This window comes from Pempheris klunzingeri, chromosome 3 (assembly GCF_042242105.1).
Source record: "Pempheris klunzingeri isolate RE-2024b chromosome 3, fPemKlu1.hap1, whole genome shotgun sequence".
Classification (NCBI taxonomy): Eukaryota; Metazoa; Chordata; class Actinopteri; order Acropomatiformes; family Pempheridae; genus Pempheris; species Pempheris klunzingeri.
Genome location: NC_092014.1, coordinates 4947133 through 4969291, shown reverse-complemented (window position 1 = coordinate 4969291; position 22159 = coordinate 4947133). Strand labels below are relative to the sequence as shown.

General features: G+C 41.3%; 2 protein-coding genes across 3 annotated transcripts in view; one reads left to right on the top strand and one right to left on the bottom strand.

Annotated features, from left to right (window-relative positions):
- Nucleotides 1–588: 588 nt before the first annotated feature.
- pvalb7 (parvalbumin 7) overlaps nucleotides 589–22159 on the bottom strand; it is a 37182-nt gene continuing 15611 nt past the window's right edge. Inside the window, exons 1-5 of one of the 2 annotated variants that reach the window (XM_070856630.1) lie at nucleotides 6042–6125; nucleotides 2816–2884; nucleotides 2357–2486; nucleotides 2126–2235; nucleotides 589–1191 (exon numbers count right to left, since the gene is read on the bottom strand). In XM_070856630.1, the coding sequence (XP_070712731.1) occupies nucleotides 1166–1191; nucleotides 2126–2235; nucleotides 2357–2486; nucleotides 2816–2876 (327 nt within the window). In that variant the 5' untranslated portion in view covers nucleotides 2877–2884; nucleotides 6042–6125 and the 3' untranslated portion in view covers nucleotides 589–1165. Of the gene's footprint in view, nucleotides 1192–2125; nucleotides 2236–2356; nucleotides 2487–2815; nucleotides 2885–6041; nucleotides 6126–22159 lie in introns of those variants that run through there. The other variant, XM_070856629.1, reaches the window with a different exon arrangement.
- The window catches only part of ncf4 (neutrophil cytosolic factor 4), a 30815-nt gene continuing 24338 nt past the window's right edge, over nucleotides 15683–22159 (top strand). Inside the window, exons 1-3 of the mRNA XM_070856628.1 lie at nucleotides 15683–15764; nucleotides 16297–16381; nucleotides 16479–16638. Coding sequence (XP_070712729.1) covers nucleotides 15733–15764; nucleotides 16297–16381; nucleotides 16479–16638 — 277 coding nt within the window. The 5' untranslated portion in view covers nucleotides 15683–15732. The remainder of the gene's footprint in view (nucleotides 15765–16296; nucleotides 16382–16478; nucleotides 16639–22159) is intronic.

Below are 22159 nucleotides of genomic sequence, written 5' to 3'. Positions count from 1 at the left end.
AAGAAGGAAATGGAGAAACAACTAACATGGGTCTGCCCGGAGGTAACAAAATTCACATACTGCCTTTTTTGTCTTTGTCACCTCTGGACAGAGCCAGGCTAGCAGTATCCCCCTGTTTCCAGTCTTTATGCTAAGCTAAGCTACCTGGCTGCTGGCTGCAGCAATATACTTAGCGTACAGACATGCAAGTGACACTGGTCTTTTTATTTAAATCTAGCCAAGCAAATTGAATAATCGTATTTCCCAAAATATCAAACCATTCCTTTAAGTTGATAATAGGATATGTTTATTTTTTGCTTAAGCTGTTGTGGATCTTGCACTCACACTACGGGCCACTTATGTTTGATCCTGATTACAGTATCATACTGTAATCAGGATCTCTCACATGACAGTAATGGGTTACACGTAGGCCACAGCTTCTCACCTAGTTATTGTAAATACGTAACTGTCTTCCCTCCTGTCTTGGACATGTTTTGCAATGCTCAGTGCGTTAAGTTTTGTGAGTTTGTCTTGTGTCAGCAACAATAAGTAAAGAGACGGTTATTACTCAAGTTTTTTTTTTTTTATTATCATCATTCCATACTCAGATCTTTTCTGTTTTCACAGCTCTCCTTGTATATCACATTATGTACTACATCATCTGATCAGAGGCAGGGAGGGAGTGAGGAGGAGGAGATAGAGGAGCGGAGGTGAGGTGAGGGAAGGTGGATGAGGAAGAGCAGTGGGAGGAAAGTGCACTGATATGTGAACATCTAGAAGTAAAACCAATCAGACAAAATGCACAACCTGAAATACACAGAGGAAGGAAATTAAGATTTAAGTCTGTATAACATCTACACCATCTACAGCACTATACCACCTGTTTTCAGACAACAAACTATCTTCATGAAATCATTAAGAATGATTCTGAAACCCATTCAGCATGTGTGATTAAATATATATAAAAAATGAAAAATGAAACCGGTGCCTGTTATGCCTGTGTGCTCATCCTCATGGCAACTCCTCGTTGGCCTGCTTTTGCAGTGTTTTGTCGAGAGCAGGCCACGTCTGACTCCACGTGTGGGGTCCCGAGGAGGGTGAGAGGAATTTGAAGGTAGCAGGTAACAAAATATGAATGCAGGGACGAAGAGGAGGAGGAAGAAGAAGGGGGTTCTGTAGCTATCCCCTACTCATGCACCAAGACCTCAAACTCTGAAAAAGAAAAAGAACATTGAAAACATTTGCACTAAAAACGATGAGAGAAACTGTACTGACTTACAGCCTGAAGCACGAGTTTGACAATCTTCTACATCTCCATCTTGTCAACAAATCCAATGAACAGACCAGCAATGAACTGATCGTACTATTAAGTAGATATCTTCTTATTCCTCTGTGCAATAGAGCTTCATTATTGTCCCAAAGCTATTAAAAACACACCAGCGAGCCACACCATTGCAGTGGAGGACATGTCCCTTTATTCCAATTAACACACACACTGTAGTTTGATTAAAGTCGAACCCACATTCACCATCAGACTGCTGTAAATACTCACTGAAGCGCCAAATATGCATCTAAAAGTAGCCCAGATACAGATTCACTGTAAAGTTTGCAAAAAAAAACTACAGTGGCCTTGTAGGAAATGATTTTTGTATTCAATATATAATTAACATTCAGCCTTGTTTACAAAAATGTAACTATGTCTGGGACCAGTTTAGAAAAATGTATATAGTAAGTATGAACAAATGGGCTTGAGGCTGAAAAGTAGGGAAGTATTAAGAGATGAACTAGTGCATTACACTTTTCCAGAGATACTACATTAAAATGTCAGTCTTCAGTACTTCATGAATGCAGCCTAAATCTTGAATACTAAACTTCCATAACAAACAAATAAACCAGCTTTTACTTTTAGGTTGTGTAAAATGTATCCTGTTGAAACTGCATTGTTAGCTACAGATGTAAACAGCTAGCAGCATCCTCTTTGCAACTAAAATTTCTCAGGATTTCTCTTTGAGGCTGGATGTGTAGAGCTACAGTAGCCCACCTTTGGCCAGCATGATAATATGTACAGTCCACAGCCTCTACCTCCTACATTTCTTATTCAATATTAAACCTTATTCTACTTTGCAGTGTTTCTTTGTTCACTCACCGTCAATGCCAATCTTGCCGTCTCCATCTTTGTCTGCCGCTTTGAGGAATGCTGTTGTCTCAGCGTCAGTCAGGTCTCTGCCCTCCTTGGAAAAGCCCTTCAGTACAAACCTGAGAAAAGCACAGAAAAGGATCTCTGAAGGACACTGTTAACGGACCCCTGACAGTGCGCAGGTCTGCTGGGCAGACAGCTTTTGTTTTGTGTGTCCTTGTGTCTTTGTCAGTTCCTCACTTGAGCTCCTCTTCCTCTATGAAGCCACTGCCGTCCACATCCAGAACCTGGAAGACCTTCTTCACGTTTTCAGCTGTCATGGCCTTCATTCCCACCATTTCAAAGAACTTTTTAGGGTCGAATGTTTCCCCTACGAAAGGCAAAAACAGAAGGTACCGACTGAATCATTAAAACAACTGTAACATCTACCTTTCCATTTGTCAGTTAGAAATATTTTGGAAATGAAATATTGTATAATTTAGTAGGGGGGCATAATGGATTCTATCAGATCCAGTTTATGTGGACTTAAATTAGTAGCATGCATACAGAGCAGGATGGATTCGTTTACTACGCAGTGGTTTGAAAAGATAAAAATGTGAGTGGATTTACTGCATCTGTCACTATCCAAAGCTAACGTCTGGAACTTTAAAGGCCTGTTTCTGCTGAGAATACCACGTCAACTCTGCAGCTGTTACAGACCTGCAAAGGCATCAAGAGCTTTCTTGATCTCCTCAGCTTTCAACAGATCTGTCATCGCCATTTTGTCAGCTGGATAGAGGGGCAGAGAGACAGAGAGCGGGACAGAGAGGACATTTAAGGTGAGAAGTGAAAGAATATTTCAGAGGCGAGGGCAGACAACAGCTGAAATGGGAGCACAAGGGTGAAGGGAGGGAAGGGTGTTTGAATGTAAATGAACTAAAGATTTGGTCTGGAGATACTGGACATTCAAACATTCAGACAGCCTCAGTGGAACTACTAAGGGGACACAAATACCCATATTCATCAACTGAACACACACACACACACATCTAAACACTCATCTTTCATATCCATACAGTACAGGCACACTAATCATTTACTTGCGAGTTCTCTCTCTATTCTTCTAAAACTATATATTTGTAATTTTGTTTTTGCACGCTTGTCTTGCACACCTCTGTTGGACCGATTCATTGTCTTATTCTTACATTAACACAAGATGCTAGTACTTGCACTTTTGACTGGAGGATTGCATCACATGCTGGGCCTTTATTTGTTGATGTTTGTGACTCACAAACAGGAAAGTGCACTGTTTTGGAAATACAGTGAACAACTGAACATTAGAGATATGAGCAACATCCACTTTGCCATGAAATCTACATGTACAGCTGAACAAATAATATCGATATGCAGGTGCTTACTGGGAATGTCAAAAATGAAATGTCTAATTTGAATTCAAACATGTTCACTGAATAATGCAGTGTTGTGGCACCTGAGTATACAGTATGTATATACTTATACAACACCTAGCTAAAATTGTCATTCTGTGGATGTTTTCCTGATTTTCTCCCATTCGTCTAGTGCCAAATTCACCAGCAATCACAGGCCTGTTAAATTAACACTGAGATGTATATGCTCCATGTCCATCATGCAGAACATTTAAGATATAAAGACAAGCACAAACCCTTCCAGTGAACATTTTAAGTGTTCATATCAGAAAGCTGGGCTATGTATGAAGTACAAATGTAAAGATGGATGTCGTGTGCTTGAAGACGTGTTCACCCAAACGTTTTGAATGTGTCCCTCAGTTGCAGCACACAGCAGTGCCATGTAGATCCCAATAGGTGTCAGAACTGAGCTGAATGCTCTCGGGCTCCTTGTTTATCTGTTCAAAGCGCCTGAGAGCAAACGTTGAGTTGTCGAGACCTACGTTTGATTAATGTGTTTAAGAGAAGTGAGCTCCCTCGTGTAGGTTATCTTTGTGAGAGTGTGAGAGTGTGTGTGTCTGTGTGCGACAAAGTGCCTTGCTGTGGATATGAGACTGACACAGTCCCAGCGGAGTAGTTTTGATAGTCCCTCTGCAGGTTGACCCTCACCAAAGGACGGAGTGACTAATAAAACATATGCATTCATTATTTGTTATGGGTATAAATTTTATTGGCAGCAAAAGCCAATTAGTGAGCATCTATTTGTGGTTTTGAGATGTGTTGAGATCTGAGCCTGGAATAGAAAGCCTTGATGTCACCAGCTAAAGATGTATCAGGTTGTCATATTTTAGTTTGTTTATGGCTGAAAGGTTGTTTGGATACCTAATTTCATCTATCAACGGCAAATCTTGACAGGCAGTTCTGGTCTGCCAACTTCTTCTGGATCTTGATGTCCTGTCAGTGTTGTTAAAACAGAGAAAACTCAGACATCATAGCAGAAGCATCTCAGTCATACCTGGCAGTCACATGCTGGATAGCATTCCTTCAGACTAATGTAAAGGTCACAGGTTGACAGGCTTTGAATTATGCAGGTGGTAACTGTGGTGAGAAAAACTTTCCCGCTACTAAATCAGTTCTATTCCTTTTTCCTCAGGGTAAATCAAAACATAAAACATTGCAACGCAGATGCAATGACTGCCATCTGTCCTGCAGAGAACAAGCATGACAGCTGTGATGGATAAGTGAGGTCTATTCATCAAATGACAGACTCTCGCTGGAGACTGAAAGTCAGTTCTCCGCTGTGAGTGTGCTATAAATAAACACCAGAAATTACATGTTCAGTTCAACATTTGCGATCAACTTTTTCCCCGTGGGAGGCAGAAGTTTAATAATTTGAAGAGCAGGTCAACATTGGCTGAAAACTCTTGAAAGCTACATGAGCCTACAGTACAAAAGATCTCTGCAAGTTAACAGCGACAGCACAGTCAGCAGTAAGTCAAGGCTCAGCGAGTGTATTATTTATAAAGTATATTTTATTCAAACTGGCAGTCTCAATGAGAATCTGGGCACACTTTTTCAAGACAGAAAATAGTAACAACAATGCAAAACATCTAAAATATGCATTAGTGTTAACTACTGTACTTAACATTATTGCTGTGGTGCCACAGTACTGTGCATAAACACTTGCTCATGGTGACGCGTGGGCCAAGAAACAACCATTAGACCAACACCTGCTCCCAACATTAACTTTCATTTGATCCAGATTACTGCCGAAAAGAAACAGGAAGCAGCACATTGCAGCAGGCGTTGTAAAAAGTAAAAGATCGGTATCAAACAAAACAAACTTTTAGACAAATAGCCTCGTGTTTAAAGGGACAAAGAGCAGGATTATTCTAAGCAGTGGTTCATGTGAGGTGTTGTCCGACCACATCAGAAACCAAAGGTGTGAATGGCCACTCAGGAAGGAGAAAACTGTTTGAACTGATATCATAAAAGCATCTAGCTCCTGTTATTGATGACTTTGGAAGCTGAAACATCAATTATGAGGCTGCATTTACGTGGATTGACTTTGCTGCTGCAGCAAACCCTATTCTCTACATTTCTTTACATTTATCTGGAACTAAAGAGACTGTCTAAATCAAATACACACGAATGGTGGCACATGGAGATGATTTTCTATGATGTGTGTTTTTTTTTTTTTTTACAGATCCTTTTAGTAAAATATATGTTAATTTATGCCATTAGCTAGTTGCTGCAAAGGCACTCCGTCTATGCACTCCAGCTACAAAACATTTTATCATTGTGTTTTACTCTTGTATTATTCATACAACTGGCAAAAGTATTTAATTCAATTGCAGCAAACCTGCTTGTCACAGATAACCCCAGCGATGATCCTTTTTCAGTTCACAACAGCCTAGAGCTCATCTTATCATTTACCAAATCCCCTGAAAGACCTCTTATTTCTTTTGTGTGTTTTTTTTCCAAGTAGCTTTACAACATTTAATGATTATTTTGTGTCTTACCTGAATGAAGGGATGGGTGAGTAGCCCTGAGAGGAGAGAAAGAGGGCAAGGTGAGGAAAGGTGATGGAGAGAGACTGGAGCAGACAGACGGGAGAAGGGTTGGAGGTGGAGGTAAGATGAGCAAGTTGGGAGGGAGGACCAAATAAGACTTTTATAGGTGCCTCCAAACACATACACACTTGCCCCATATCCCCCCCATTCGCCCACCTCATCCCCTCTCAGTATTCTCTCTATTTTGAGAAAGGCGGGGTGGTTGTCAAGACAATGACGCACACACCGTTGGCCCTGGAGTGCGATCGCTTTCTCTGCAGCACTAACGAATCACACACAGGCCTATTAATAATACCACTTTTTCTGTCTGGCCCTCGGACCGAATCTCCTCCCTGAGCGACCCTCTTCATCTTTTGTTTCTACACACGTCGATACTCTTTATTCTTTATCTGCTTCGATTTATTCTTCATGCTGTCAGTCCTCACTGCCACAGGTGCCACCTCTTGGACTAAACTGTGAAGATTGGGGTTTAAGATAAGGGGGAAACATTGAAATTGCATTCTGATGTTGCAGTCTTCTCCCAGTAGTTTTCCTACCCAATTATTAACAGGTACTGTCTGAAAATGTGTGCTGTAAGAGACAGATTCACATACGTGTGCCCCACACAACACACACAAACCTGCATATATAAAGACTATGCATACACAAGCCTGTGTGTGAGCGGTGGACAGTTAACAGCTTGTACAGACACTTCTCCTGCTAAAACTCACTAAATAAATGATATAAATGATGAATAATTAAAGATGCAAAGCAAATATGAATAAGAAATGGTGAACATGACAATTATTTCTCATTGTAGCCATCAACTTAATTAGCTAGTTAGCAACTAGTTAGTGCACATAGTGAACACAGAGCTAACATGAGAGAGAGAGAACACTGGATTTAAACTCCAATTGAATGTAGCATTGCTCTGTGTCACTGGATGAGTAAACGGACATCAGTTTGCTAACACACTTTTGGCATAACAACCATTTTGGGCCTTAAATATGGAACAGTCTTGAGCCTGTTGAGGAGGTCTGACCCCAAGTGGTCAAAAAAGCTGATGCAGCTTTAAAGAGATCATCTTGTATCACACATGACCTTCTGTGGAAAAGTCACATGTCACATTTCTTCCTCACAAATGTGCTGAACTTTACAACCTTGATCAGCAAGCCACACTGACTGGTCTGGGTTTCTGGTTTAAGTCGAGGGAAAGTCATGCCGAAGTTGTATGTACTCATCTCTCTCTCTTCTACCCCGAACCTCTACTCTACACTTCCTTTCTCTTAGTATTTCTCCTGTCATCTCTTTTGCTCAAACGCTGTCCTTTACTTTCCTAATCACTCATTCATGTCTCCCCTTCCACTCTCTCCTCTCCATATCAAAGAACAAATTTGCTCCTCTTTCTCTGCATCCATATCTTCTTAAGCCTCTCCCTTTATCACTCATCTCCATCCTGTCAGGACACTGACAGCTTGTGTGATTCTCTCTCTTCCTCTCCCCTTCTTTTCTCTCCCTCATTTGCTTATCTTTTTTCGAGTGATGTATCAAACCATCTCCTTACTCTGGTCAAGGCCAAGACAGGAATTCATTTATGGTACATTATGAGAGATAGAAAGAAAAAGAGAGTGAAACGACTGCGAGGCATGAGGCATTTTTACCCCAAAGTAGAGTTTTGGTTTTGTACTTGAGATAATATTATCTAATGATTCATTGTTTTAGGTTTTTAACCATCTTAACTACTGCACATCAGGACACCTGTACGTCTTATGTGTTAGAAGGAACTTTAAATCTTGCAACACTTTCTGCCAAAGGTCTGTAATCACACGTCTCCAGATATAAGACAGTTGACAGGAAACACAGGGAGAGACAGGAGTATGAATAAATGATAATAAATTGAAAATATATCAGCTGCATTTCAGAGATCACGTCCCTGCTGTACAGTCTTGTAACTGTGTTGCTCAACTGCCTTTTTCATAAGAAAATACTTCTCTCAGCTGGTCTTTATGCCTGTCTCCGTCTCTTCATGACCTGTGCTCACCCTCTGTTCTCTCAGTGTCCGGTCCTGAGACTCTCCCTGCTTTCTCCTCTCTACTCAATTACCCCTCAACAGCTCTTTACCGCATTGTAGAAGGACGAGGTGGTGAGGACAACACACTGGAAGAATCTATAGTGGGTGTCAGGAGATGAAGATAGAGAGATGCAGAGCTACGTATGGATGGGCTAATGACAGGGAGACAGGCAGAGGAATAATGGGAATAATGAGGGAGTAACATTGTTATTATCACTGGAGAACAGAACAAGAAAAATGTAGGGCAGGTGGAAACAGACGGTTTTAAGCAGCCATATAAAAAAGTTTTTAATAACTAAATATCTATTAACGCTATGGATGGATAGATGCATACATACAGTAGATATATACATAGACTAGACACACAGAGTGCTCCTCTTAAACCACAGAGAAAGGAAGAAAGACAGCAACAGACAGAGAAAGAGAGGCAGATTAATCAAATGTGTTTTTAATGACCAACCTGCTATTCAGCGACAGGTGGTTCATTAAGTCACGGCAGGGGCAGATAGAAGCCACAGCTGTGTGTGTGGTACTGACAGCACTGGGGTATCCCTTGCCCACTCGCCCAAAGATTAGCACATATTGGCCCTAAAAATAAACAAGGGGGAACCCAGCAACTGCATGACAGGACGCTAAGTGGAGCATTAGAATATCAGATGTCTGCTTGTACAGCGAGGACTCAGTCGCCTGCTGGCAGAAGGAGGGGTCACAACTTTTTAAATTTGCACCTTATTATGTGGTTTATTAACGGTGTGAGAGTATGATGCACCAGCTGCGTTTAGGAGTGACAGCTGTTCATTTTTAGTCTAGAATCTGAAAACAAAAGGAATGACAAGTTGAATGAAGCAGCGTTTGATATGGCATGCAAGTAGTTTTTGTATCGTGACTTCTTAGACTCAACTCCAAGTACAATTTGTGGGTTAGCATCTTCGCTGTCTTACTGAGGGTTTGAAGGAGACTGATTTCAGTTTATTTTCTATTTAAACTGATATTTTTAACCAACGCTGCTCTGAAATCAGTTTTGGACATTAGAGCGGCTAGATAGAACTGTGATTTTGTGTTTATTTTGGCAGTAGTGTTCACTTAAGTGCCTCAGATGCCATAGAAAAATGAAAATATATACTGGAAAATGAAGCGTGGCGTTCCGATTAAGAGCAGCGGACATTAAGAAAATCACTGCCCACAGCATCTCCAGGCTATCCACACGAGGCGCTGCATTGGGTGGTACGAAGGTCCCAGGAGAGGGAAGAGAGCCGAGATAGTTTTGGGTAAGATGTTTCATTGGAATTGGACCCGTTGGCAGTCATTTAGAGTCACAAAAAAGAAACAACCAATATTCCCAGTGTTCTTGCTCATGTTCTCGTTTGCTGACGTTTGTCATATTGAGACATCAGTTTTAAATTGAGACTGTTTCATAACCAGTTAACAACTCCCCATAGAAGGGTTAAGGAGTTTGCAATCCTCGGTTTAGCTCAGGCCAATGTGTACAGTAGAGTGGGAGGAGGAAGCCCCACTCTTTGCCAAACGCTCATGGCTGCAGTGCAGGCACTGGTTATAGTGGTATATTTAGTGCTAATGTTACGGCTGGTGTGTGTGGGTGTGTGTGGGACATGGTGAGTTTTTAAAAGGAATGCACCAAGTTGTTGGGAGTTTGGCTTGTTACACGGCCAAGCTGTTAAGTAATGAGACACCTAATCTTCCACGTTTCCCTGGTAGATTCCAGTTAGTCATGCCGATTGTTTAGTATGCATCATGTTTAGAGATAGTCAGTGACTTTATTGCTGCAGTAAGAGAATTAGAACTTATTGTGTTTAAACATCCTCCTGATCCCTAGCAATAAGAGCATGGTATCATTTGTGGTTCTATCCTGAATAATAGATAAGTTTCAATCATAGTTTGGCCGAGATATTTATATAACACAAAAATCACTAGAGGTCCAGCTCCCTATTACCCATAATGTTTCTATAGGCAAAAATAATAGTTGTCTCTTTTAGACATCACAGATTGTAAAGGCCCTGTAGACCCTCACATGAGCTTTTCGGTTATTCTGATTGACTTTAGCTCAGGTCAGAGTTGAGCAAAGCACCAATAAGAATGACAAAGAGTTGCGCGGCCCTCGCAGGTGCAGCAAAGCTAAAAGAAGGGTGTGGGAGATGTCAGTCAGGCAGAGTCTGAAAGAGGTCACTCAGAGAGAAGGTGAGAAGGTGTACTGTGGGTGTGTGTGTGTAGACGCTGGTCATTAACACCTTCGACTATGTGGCAAAATGCTTTTGTCGGAGCTTATTATTTCAATTTATCAACACATAGCTCATTGCGCACTGTGTGCTCATTTTAGGAGAACACACATAATGCTTAAATGATGAACACATTATAACAGGCTCCTCTGGCTTATGTTTGGTGTCTTGATAACATATTCGTAACTGCTGTTTCAACTGAGATACAGTGAGTATGTTTAAATTTGTAGTTGAGGCCCATTTCACACTGGATCATAGTCATTACATGCTGCTTAAGCAACACTCATATGTAACCTAGAAATCTAAAATCACCAAATGCAGCCCAGGTTTATTCTAGACGTGTGAACCTCTTTTGAATCACCAAATCAGTGCTTACTCCTTCTAGTCATATTGCATTATCCAGCTGTTATATATCTAATGTGTAAAAGTGTATCATAATGCAACACCAAACAATTTTGAGTCCTCACTGAGCACAACAACAATGTTCCTCATCTCTTAGTTCTGTTAGACTACTGTGCAGAACACCACTGGAGTAAAAAAGAAAAGTACACATTATGTAATGTTCTTCTTCTCTCTGTCTTTGTCTCTCTTTTACACACAATGTGCCAGGCTGGCAACAGCAACAACACTTTTTCTGTCTAAAATCTTTTCTTTTGCATTTTTCTTCCCTTTGCCCTCAATTCCTGAACTACAGCGAGCAACTTGGATCACTGTTTTTTTAGCCATGTTCTTATATAAGTATACAAGTCTTTTTGTGCCAGGTTTTTGAGGCAGTAGATATCAGATTTTGGATGAAAATGTTTGAGTTGCACCGCCGGTATTATAGTAGCAGAGTGACATTATACTCTGGTATATTAGGTATATTAGTCGCCTTCCTCTTTCTACTTCCCTTATGATGTCTCTATGGTAACCAGATGTCAACATGGTTAACACAAGCTGTGTATTCTTTGAGGCTTCAGTCAGACGTCAGTCTCACTTCTTCTGTTTCTCCGTGTGTGCATGTGTCAACTTAATGTCAGTGAATATTTCATTTCAAGGCTTGCATGCAATAAACTATATACAAACACAGTTACAGTACACTCTTTTAAGCGCACAAACCATCTTCCACACGTGTCCACATTCACAATCCACAGATTCTCTCTCTTACACACACACACACACACACACACACACACAACAGACAGCACAACAGCAGCTGGCCTGACCTTGAAGATAAATAAACCCTTGAAAAATGTTCCTGCAATTCATGGCTGGCGACAGTCTGTTATATGAGCAGCGTTTCAAAGGATCCATCGCATGCTGCGTGAAAATAGATACTGAGTCGACATGTGCTCCACACACACACACACACACACACACACACACACACTCCATTGCACTCTATAGCACTCTTTGTGTCTGTCTTTTTCTTACACACACTCTGTTTCTCAGACTTTGTATAACAAATACAATCAAATATTCACATCCACACAGTTTTTCCTCATACACACTCCTACATTCCTACTTTCCATGTCGCTTTCCTGCCGTAGTTGACTACTTTTCTCTTGTTGAGTGTAACCCAGACCAAGCCACGACACATTAATTTCATCTCAGTGAAAAGTCTTAGACAGCCAAGAATCACAGTTAACATAACCCAGGGAAACGCCCTCAGCACACCTTGTTTGAATTACTGAGGCATGTGAATGCTGTGATCCCTGTCAGCTTTGCCCATTTGTGTGTGTAATCTCTGATTCAGTGTCTCAGACATTGTAGTTACAAGGCAAACAGCAGGCTGCAGGGCAGTACTGAAGAATAATGTGGGTGTTGATTTTCTGTCCTCATGTGGGAACTGCATGTAAAAGTGAGTGGTTCGCTGAGCCTGGATTTTGTGTGTCACATGTTGACATACAGTGCAGTGCTCTTAAACAGTGTAGATCAGACAATAATCATGGTTGTTATCTTGCTCTCTCTCTCTCTTCTCTCTCACTCACACTCACACACACACACACACCTCCAGCACAGCAACACCTTTGCTGACATCTAGTGTTATAAACTTTAATCACCTCAGATTTAATGTTTGAACCGTGCCATCAGATTTGATTCCAATTCTTTCCCCTCGGATTAGTTTCAACAATCTCCAGCCTTCTTCTGTATTTACCTATAACTGTCAGCTACAAAAGGAGGGTGAGAGTTCAACACTGTGTCATGACGTGTTTGTGTTAGGGTGTGTGTGTGTGTGTGTGTGTCTGTGTTTATGTAACGCTGGAGGTTTGGAGAATGTGTGCTTTCTGCTATAGGTGAGATAAGAAGCGAGGCGGGAGAGAAAGAATGTCAGAACACGCTGCAAAGAAAGAGTTGATGTTGACTAAGTAGGTGAAGGGGACGGGTTATCTCCTGAACACAGAACACAGGATAACGCACATGAAAATTTGGACCAGTATGTTTCCCATTTAGAAAGAAGCTTTACAGGCTTTATTCAACTAAATCACTGGCAGTGATGTTATTATAAATAGATGATAAATCTCTTTACTTTTTCTCCTTACATCAAATCATTACATGAAGGCAACACGGGACAGCTGAGGCATAAAGTAGCCATGCTGAACTCGGACAAACTGGCAAGACAAGAAAAACCACAGTCATGGAGTGATGCACAGAAGCGTTTATGAGGTTTAGTAAAACTAAATTGAAAACGATTTTTGGTGACGAACCCACCGAGAACAATCACTGACTCTCCAATTCCATCTCTGCCCTACGTTGCTTTCATGGCTTCCGTCTTTACTGTTTGGATTTTTGGCTTTTTTCAGCCAAACAGGTCTGATAGACACCAGACTGACAATGATAGCGACTAGTTTGTGAACATAGTGGAGCACTGAGCCGTTAAAGAGGCGCATATTTCCCCTTAAGAGTTGGTGGAGATCAAACCGGTGCTACAAGTGAGCGAATAATTGACTCAAAATCATTCGGCTGCCTGAAAGATGACTCTGAATGGATGTTGCTCTGTATCTAAACTTGTGGCTGTGTAAAATAGTTCATTCACCATGAGAGTTTTATAAAGCGATAACATGGTAAGTGTAAGGCACTGGCCAAACCATCAGGAGCTACTGATGGTACAGTGTCCACGGACACCTCGACAGGCAGGAGGAGCAGTGTTTAGGCGACTTTGGGCCGTAAGAACCAAACTGAGATTAGCGGACAACCTGCTCTAACTCCAGATGTTCAAGAGTCGTGTTCACAGCTTGTTCTGCTGCCACCAAGTGACCAAAACATGAGTTAATGTAGATTTAATATTGCAGTCACAACCTGCTTCTTGACTGCAGGTGCTCAATTTATCAGAGCTACATGGAGATGAAAAGAAACATTTGCTTAGTGCTCAGTGGTGCTCGTTCTACTCTGGCACCTCTTTGATGACCAAAGTTTAGTGGTTCTCTTTCCAGTTAATAGTTACTGATGTCAGCACATAACTTTTAGATACTGCTCATCTTTAATCTCCAACTCTACACTCTACAAGAAACTTGTAAGGTACAATCTGTTCTCACAAAGCTCAGTGTAATATTTGTCTCAGTTCAGATACTTCATTCAGCTGTAAAACTCTGAAAGAGGAAGGCTCACTCTGCCTCTTTAAATTTTAATCTTAGTCTATTTGATTTGTCTATAGGATTCATCCTTCATCCTCTACTGTATCGCCTTCATTAAAAGGACAAAAAGGAGCTGTTGTTGTAAAATATTGATATGATATGAATGTTTACTCAATGTTTCTTCTATCCTGTCTCTTCATCAGTTTCAGTAATATCGTTTCATGTTATTGTCACAAACTGGAGTGAAGTTGGTGTTTTTATTCAACAATGCTCTGATGTGTGATGCAGAGGGAGAGCCTGGAGGAGGCTGCCAATAGTCAGTAAACTTGCTTGTTCACAGTATTTACATTGATCAGTCAAATTCACTGATTCTACTGATGTCTAAGATGGTGCATGTGGCACTGCTGGTGTGCACGGGCTCTTGCTCTGGAGGTGTGACTGTGAAACTGAAATAAAACAGATGCTCTGTAAAAAATAATCAGTGAGAGGCCACTTCCTGAGAAGTGCTTGGGGAGTCCCAGGGCAAGATGTGACCCCAAGGTTTCTATTTTTAATCTGCTTTTAAAAACTCATTTACAGTAGGTGATTTTGGTACAGTGACCTCGTACGTGGGAGTAAAAATGCAAAAACAAGTAAAAAATTAGTCTAAATAACTTCTTTATGATTTCTTTCGCCCAAAACAACAGCCACTAATGTAGTGTCTGATTAAATAATTCCAGGTGGGGCTGCTGCTATATTCCTGAAAATGATGAATTATTGCGAGTCTGACATGTTATTACTTATAAAGTAGCCTTTTACCCAGTGGTGAGGCTCCTGCAGGAGATGTGGGCCTTCTCTCACCTGCACAGACACAAACACACGCGCCAGAAATTCATTTCACGACACAACAGATGGATGGTTCATAAATGACAGGAGGGTGGGTTTATTCATCTTTGTTGATACCCTTATGTGGACACAGCAGTGGCATTGTCAGTCTGTACCTGATGGGCTTGACTCTCTTTAAATGTGTTGCAGACACGCTCTTTATACCAAATAATAGCCTGTGTAGCAGGACGTAAACAAAAAGCCTTGTGTACCAACAGCAAAGCAAACAACAGACATGTAAACACATCTATTTATAGACTTGACATGGATGAATCCAAAACTGAAAGGACACCTTTGTTGTTTGGTACTGGTCTGATTAACAGACGACTTTGTGTAATAGTGCTGAGTGAGAGCTAGTGGCATCACCATAATATGCAGAAATGTAAAGGGTCAGATCACACTCTTAAAAAAAACTTATTTCTAATCCAACTCCAGAACTATTCTTTCTTCAGTGCTCAGTCCAATGAAATCTGTCCACAGTGTGGTTTGTGGATCATCCTGAGCCACCAAAAGGTATTTTTAACTATTCTAAGCATCATTATTATATTGGTATACATATTGTTTTGTGTCATGCAAAGATTAGCAACAGTGCGTTTTTATTTTGTGCATGTGGTTTGCATTAACTGCCTGAACTGGTACAAGTTGCACCGCTTTCTAGCTGTCTGATCACCAGCTGGTGGAGACCTGACGCCTAATGTGACCTCATGTGACACCTGCACCCCGTTTTCACTTCCACACTTACCCGCCCGTGTGTGTTTCACCGCCACGTCCAGACTGACTGAGCGCACACATCCTCTCGACTCTTTTAGGGAACTCTCGCTTCCTGTTGCTTGTTTTCGCGCAGTTACGCCTGCAGCCACTTTCAGACGCAGTCAGTCGGCGCAGACACCCAGAAGAAGCGCGTTTCTCTGCACAAGAGATTCGACTTTCTCGCCATCATGCCGCTGCCGCAGCAGTTACGAGAGGAAAGGTGAGTGTGTTCGCTGTCAGTAAATAATCACAGACCCACTACCTCTGTGTGATGAACTTTATACGTCTGTAGTGGCAGGTGGTGCAGTTTTACACATTAAATGGGCACTAAAAGCTCAATGCACCGATATTTTATGGCCTAAATGTTTATGAGATTGAATATCACAATATGGTATCAGATCATTTTCAGGTTACTTCTCAGTTTTCTTCCTTTGACCCTTTCATCTAAAACAAAACAGGGTTATTGCATCGTTTGTATGTGTTTTGTGGCTGTGTAACTGATTTGTTGCCATTTTTGGGGGAGGGATAAAAAAAAAAAAATCTATTCCACAAGTTCATGATACTTTCTTGTTGTTTCTCTGTGGTCATAGATGGAGCTCATGCAGCAAATGTACCAAATAAGAAATTAACATTTTATTATAGTTAATACTGTAACGTGTAAAATTGGATGAGCTGAAAATAATTGAGTAAAAATGTATTTTCCAGCAGCCATACCTTCTTAAAATAGAAAATCTCTCATCTCTTTTACTCAGTGACTTTGATCAGCTGCCTCATAACATCCCTGTCAGCGCCACCATTGCTGATATTGAGGAGAAGAAAGGCTTCATTGACTACTTTGTAAGTTTAAAGAATTACCACAAACTTTGAACCGGGGCCCGGATGACGAAACATGACAAGAGTGCAAACCTGTATCATGTCTCTGGTTCTCTCCCAGGCGTTTGTGATCGAGGTGAAGACTAAAGGAGGGAGCAAGTATTTCATCTACAGGAGATACAGAGAATTTTTCAACCTCCACCAGATCCTCGAGTCCAAATACTCTCCTGAAGACCCAGACAAGCCTGGTCCCAACACCTGCGTCCTGCCTTCGCTTCCAGGTGAGTGTGTGTGTGTTCACAGCACTGATAACAGCAGCGCCATGCAGATCTGTTGCATCACAATATTCAACACGGTGTCAGATTTCACATTGCTCAAATACGTGTCTGTCAGGGGCCGATTTATAACGCCCTTTAAGTCTTCTCAAGTCTGACAGGCATAAGGAAATCTCTGACCAAAACTATGTAAGCAGTCATGGTCTCTGATTTCTAATTTTGCTAAGCTGCTCTCCTGGCAAGATGAAATGTGTTTGGGCTGCCATGCTGGACTTTGTCCACATAAAAGGTTTCAGTTGGCTTAACAAAAACATTTGAATGTTTGAGTGTTCTTTAGAAATCGTGACAACATGGAGGGCAGCTGCTGTCAGACAAAAAGTACCTGTAAAATGTTGAAAACAGAATATGTATTGATCTGGAAAGACATTATCCCACAGTAAATATTCACAGGTGAGCCCTGGTGGCTTCTTCATACGGACAGCAGCACTGCAAGGAAAACACAGCTGTGTCCCACAAATTAGTTGCACTTGGCTTAAATTCTGCTGCAACACAATCTGGCGCCATTTTTTTCAACACACTGTTGGCCAATTAAGTGCAAGCGCACCTTCCTGCTGGACAGACTTTTTTTTTGTGAGCTGAACACCAACAATGCAATTTAACCAACTGTTGCTTTAATGATTGATGAAAGAAAATGTACCTGATTTTTCAAGATCATTTGTTAGTGTGTTAATGTGATGGGATCAGCCAACAGAGCCTAATATTTGGATAAAGGTAGTTTTGCTTTAATAAAAGCGACATCAAGTGTTGTGGTAAATCAGACAGTAGTAAGCAATCGTTCAGAATCCCTCCTGTTTCATATTTTGAGCTATATATTTATTTATTTAACAACTATTCAATGAGTGATTGACTGACAGGCAGCCTGTCACTGTCATGGCACACCAGTTAAGTACACCCATCTATTGTAGCACTACGGCAAACACTTTTTATGTAAATTATAGTGTTGTTTGTAACAACACTGCAGCGGTCTCTCTAGAACGAGCACAACAACAGCAAAGAGTCTGAAAAGGAACTATGATCAACAAAATGAAAGTAGAAAAGTGTTTTAGCAGATTATGACCACGAGATTTTAGGTTCTTAAGACCAATTTGTTTTACAGGGTACTGTAATCTACAGGATACTATAATCTACAGGGTACTGTAATCTACAGGGTGCTGTAATCTACAGGATACTATAATCTACAGGGTACTGTAATCTACAGGATAGTATAATCTACAGGGTACTGTAATCTACAGGATACTATAATCTACAGGATACTATAATCTACAGGGTACTGTAATCTACAGGGTGCTGTAATCTACAGGGTACTGTAATCTACAGGGTACTGTAATCTACAGGGTGCTGTAATCTACAGGATACTGTAATCTACAGGGTACTGTAATCTACAGGGTGCTGTAATCTACAGGATACTGTAATCTACAGGGTACTGTAATCTACAGGGTACTGTAATCTACAGGGTGCTGTAATTTCCAGTTTCGAAGCGGTTTTACTGTGTCAGCATTTCCTGCTGACTGAATGCAGAGGGATACTTTTCTGTACCTTACTGCATAATTTCTGCCTTGTCACTCTGTACCCTTCACCTTCAAATGCACACTCATTCTGCTCTACTTCATGCATATGGAGAGGGACAGACTGGGTTTGTGGTGACAGCTGGCTAAATTTTCTCCCCGTGGCTGAGGGAACTGAACCCCGTCTGAACTTGGTTTCAAAAGTGAGGATCTGCTAGATGTGTTGAACACAGATGTCGGATGTCATCAATCAAACATACGCTCTCCCTGTTTTGTCCTTAAGTGTTCAGAGTGTCAGAGTCAGACTGAGGCGTGATTTGATTTGTGTGATGAATTTAACACATTAGCCACAAATGAAATCAAGGAAGAATAGCGAAGAATAATTACTGTTGTGGCGCTCACAGATTTGATTACGACTTAGCCCCAGTTTTGTGTGAACTTACTTATCTGTAAATCAAATTCTATTCAGACCATAAGGGTATAGTGAGCATATTTTAGGCACATGCTGCTGCATAATAATGTCAAGTTGAGCACTGAAAATGCTGCCGTACAACACTAGTTCTCCAGTGAGACATCTACTGTTTGGAAGGTAACACCTACTCTCAAAATATTCATTCAGGAGACTGAACTGTTCAGGGTACTGTGTAAAGCTTAACGAGTGTCCCAGTCAAGTTTTTTAGGTCCCAATCTGAATCTTTACAAACTTCCTTCTGTTGACCCCAGTGAACCCAGTGTAAAAGGTGTAAGCACTTTGGAATAAAAGACCATCTCTGTGAAAATGCCTGCAGCAGTGTTGTCATGCTAAATGCCAAAGATTCTGCTTTTCCCTCATAGTGCCACAAATGAGTATATCCTACAACATCAGTTTAAGACCTTATATCAGAAGACTGTAATTAGTATAATCCACAGTGACATTCAGAATGAGTCAGAAAAAGAGCAGATGGATAGATGGACAGATGAATGCCACGGGGAAAATACAGATAGAGACAAACTGTAAAGAAAAACAGCCGTGTTACAGGGTAAGGGTTTAGGAGACATTCCTCCATCTATTCACTTTATCCTGGTCAGGTGCATAATGGCAACCCAATGAGCAGAGACCCTAAACATGCTTTCTGTAGTAACCAGTCACCTTCTCTAGTTTGCTGTCGCACCACCGGGTCAACTTATAGGAGATATAATCCGTCCATCATGTCCACCTTTGAGCCTGTATCTCTTTGTAGTCAGTCACATCTGCTGCACCTCCAAACTGAGACAGCAGGGAAGCATCGAACAATCGGGGGAAATTTGTTGTCCAGTGCTTTGCCCAAGGAGACTTTAACACATGGACAATGGGAGTCAAAGATTGACCCACCATGTGGTGGACGACCCGCCCCAGCAGTTTTGACTGGATGCCAAGATTCTTCAGAATCACTCATTTCCTTATTCACTCCACCCTGCAGACAAATCATATCTTGGCTGCCACTGTCCGGTCTATCATTCCCCAAGCACCTCACTGAAGTTGAACTTTGGTTGGTTTTACTTTGGAAAGAGATTACGCATCCCATAAAGATCTCTTCCATGGTGTCCATTTCCTCTATCATCGTCATCTTTACCTGAGCACAAAGGAAAACCAGGCACTGAATTTGCTCCTGGTGACAGGGGTTACTCTGGTCCAGGCCAGGATTTTCTATTTATCAGCTTGGCGGGTCAGCTTCATGGGACTACATGCTTCTGTCAACCACAAACTAGGCTTTTCTACCAACTTCTCCTGCAAAGCTGCTGGATGCTGTACCTCAGGCAGTTACAGATGTCCTTTGGTCAGTATTCAGGCTTAAATCGGTGTGAACAGCATCATCATACACCTGTTTCGTAGGATGTATTAAAGTAGTTATTTATGTATTTAAAGTTTTCTGTATTCTCTATTCCCTCTTGCTCACAAAGTCACACAGTTTTATATAGTATAAATTCTTCCAGAGAAGTCACAGAGCAGCTGTCAGACATCCTGTGGAGCAGCATGGGGCTAACTTCGGTGTGACTGTCTTGTTACACCTCTTGTTCGCGGTCATAACATCTGGCTTGTGATTCAACTCTCGGTCATACCAATTCTCCACTGACTCTTCTTTCATGGCCTCCACTGAGCTACAAGCATGGCTAGAGATAACAATAAATAGTTAATGGGAAGACCAAAGAAGGAAAGTCACTGGCCCATGCAAGCGAGCTGTTTTTAAAGAAGATTAAGTGCTGGGAGGAAGCACCGGGACCGGCCGCAGTCAGATAAAAACTTCTAAATTAGAAAGAGTCAGCCAGTGTAATTACAAGCCACAGACTGATGAGTGCTGTGCTCAGAGTCAGGCTGTGCACACAGACTCACTTAACATGCTGAATACAGGTATTATACAACAGTTTGTCTATGTTGCATTGATGCAGAGATGTATGCATGTAACGACCATATGATTTTAGATTTATTTAGTAGGGTTTTTAATGGAGTCTGCAGAGTTTCACTTGAGAACATAAATTCAGGCTTCAGTCATTGGCTGTGTTGCAGTATTTCTGTGTTTGCCCTATTGTCCTCATCTGCCTTGTGACTCCAGTTTTATTCTGCAGCTCATTGTTTTCCCATAAGTCTGCCTGTCTGGGAGCTGCCGTCAGTGTGCATATTGATTATCAGAGGCAGGAAACATCTGCACCAATAAAAGCCTGAAGGCTCTGAATGGGTGGCTTGGACCATCGATTTAGGAAAGATGAGGACAGAGTGAGGCGTGTTTGTGTGTGGGCGGGTGGGTGTGTGTGTGTGTGTATGGGTGTGTGTAACACACAGTGAACAGTGTTTAACAAGTGAAACATTATGTTTGGTTCAATGTTCAATGTGACATTTTCTGCATGTGTTATATACATCACAGGTGCAGTAGAAGCACTCTGACTCTCAGCATCACAGCTAAACAGGGAAAAGGAAAATTGTGCTTTTTGAGACACTTTGAAATGCTTTTTTACACAAATTCCTGTTTAGTAAACGTGTTATCTCCTGTAAAATCAACTACAATTATTTTTATTTTCTTCTTAATTGGAGGATAGAGTTTATGGGCAAAATTTCAAGGGCGTTAGCACAAACCTGGAAACTCTCAGGTCGTAGTAAAAAGGCCAAGACTGACAGTGTGTCTCAAACTCAGCTTCCCTCATGATCCCCCTTGTGTGGTTTTAGTAACACCACATCAGAAGCCTTGTCTTTGTCGCTTTATCTCTTTTAGCTTTATCTCTTTAATCCTCGCAGTGTGTTGTCTCTGCCAGAGCTACATCCAATCCAACCCCTTAAAACAAGGCTTTGCTGTCCTCTGATCTCATTACTGTTTGCTCAGCTTCTCTCCGTCCTCCCCCAAAGTGTTTGTTTCTTCCCTTGATCTTTACTGTACGTGTTTTCTGCCAAACAGGGTAAAGGTACAGTTGTTTCCTATTCTTGGGATTTATTTTCTCTTAGAGGAGGAGATGAGTGGAGTTTGCAACATAGAGTTTGTGTGTCAGAGAGTTAACAGCTAATATTCTGCTTAATAGACCCTAAATTAAACATCAGTTAAGGATAAGGCATTAAAGCGTGGGCTTCTTGTATTAAAGATGCTTTTCATGCAAAACAATTTCTTCAAAGTGACCCACTATTACAATATTATTTTCAGTCATGTGTTTAATTTATGCTAGTGGCACCAACAGTAATTTATACACATACAGGAAATTCTTAATAGACTCTGAGGTGGTATCTCTCATTGTCACTTTCTATATTGGGAAAGTTCTACTTTTCTACAAACTCTGATTTAGCATCTGCCACTGAGGAGTCTGCTGGATAATATTAGATCTGATGGGTTTAATTGCAGTGCCAGATCTCATCAGGATGGAAAGGGAATAAGAAAGACGGGAGGGAGAGAAGAGGGAGACAGGGGGAGGAAGGGTGATGGGTAGGAGCGGAGAAAAAAAAAAAAGAATGGAATAGGATGTAG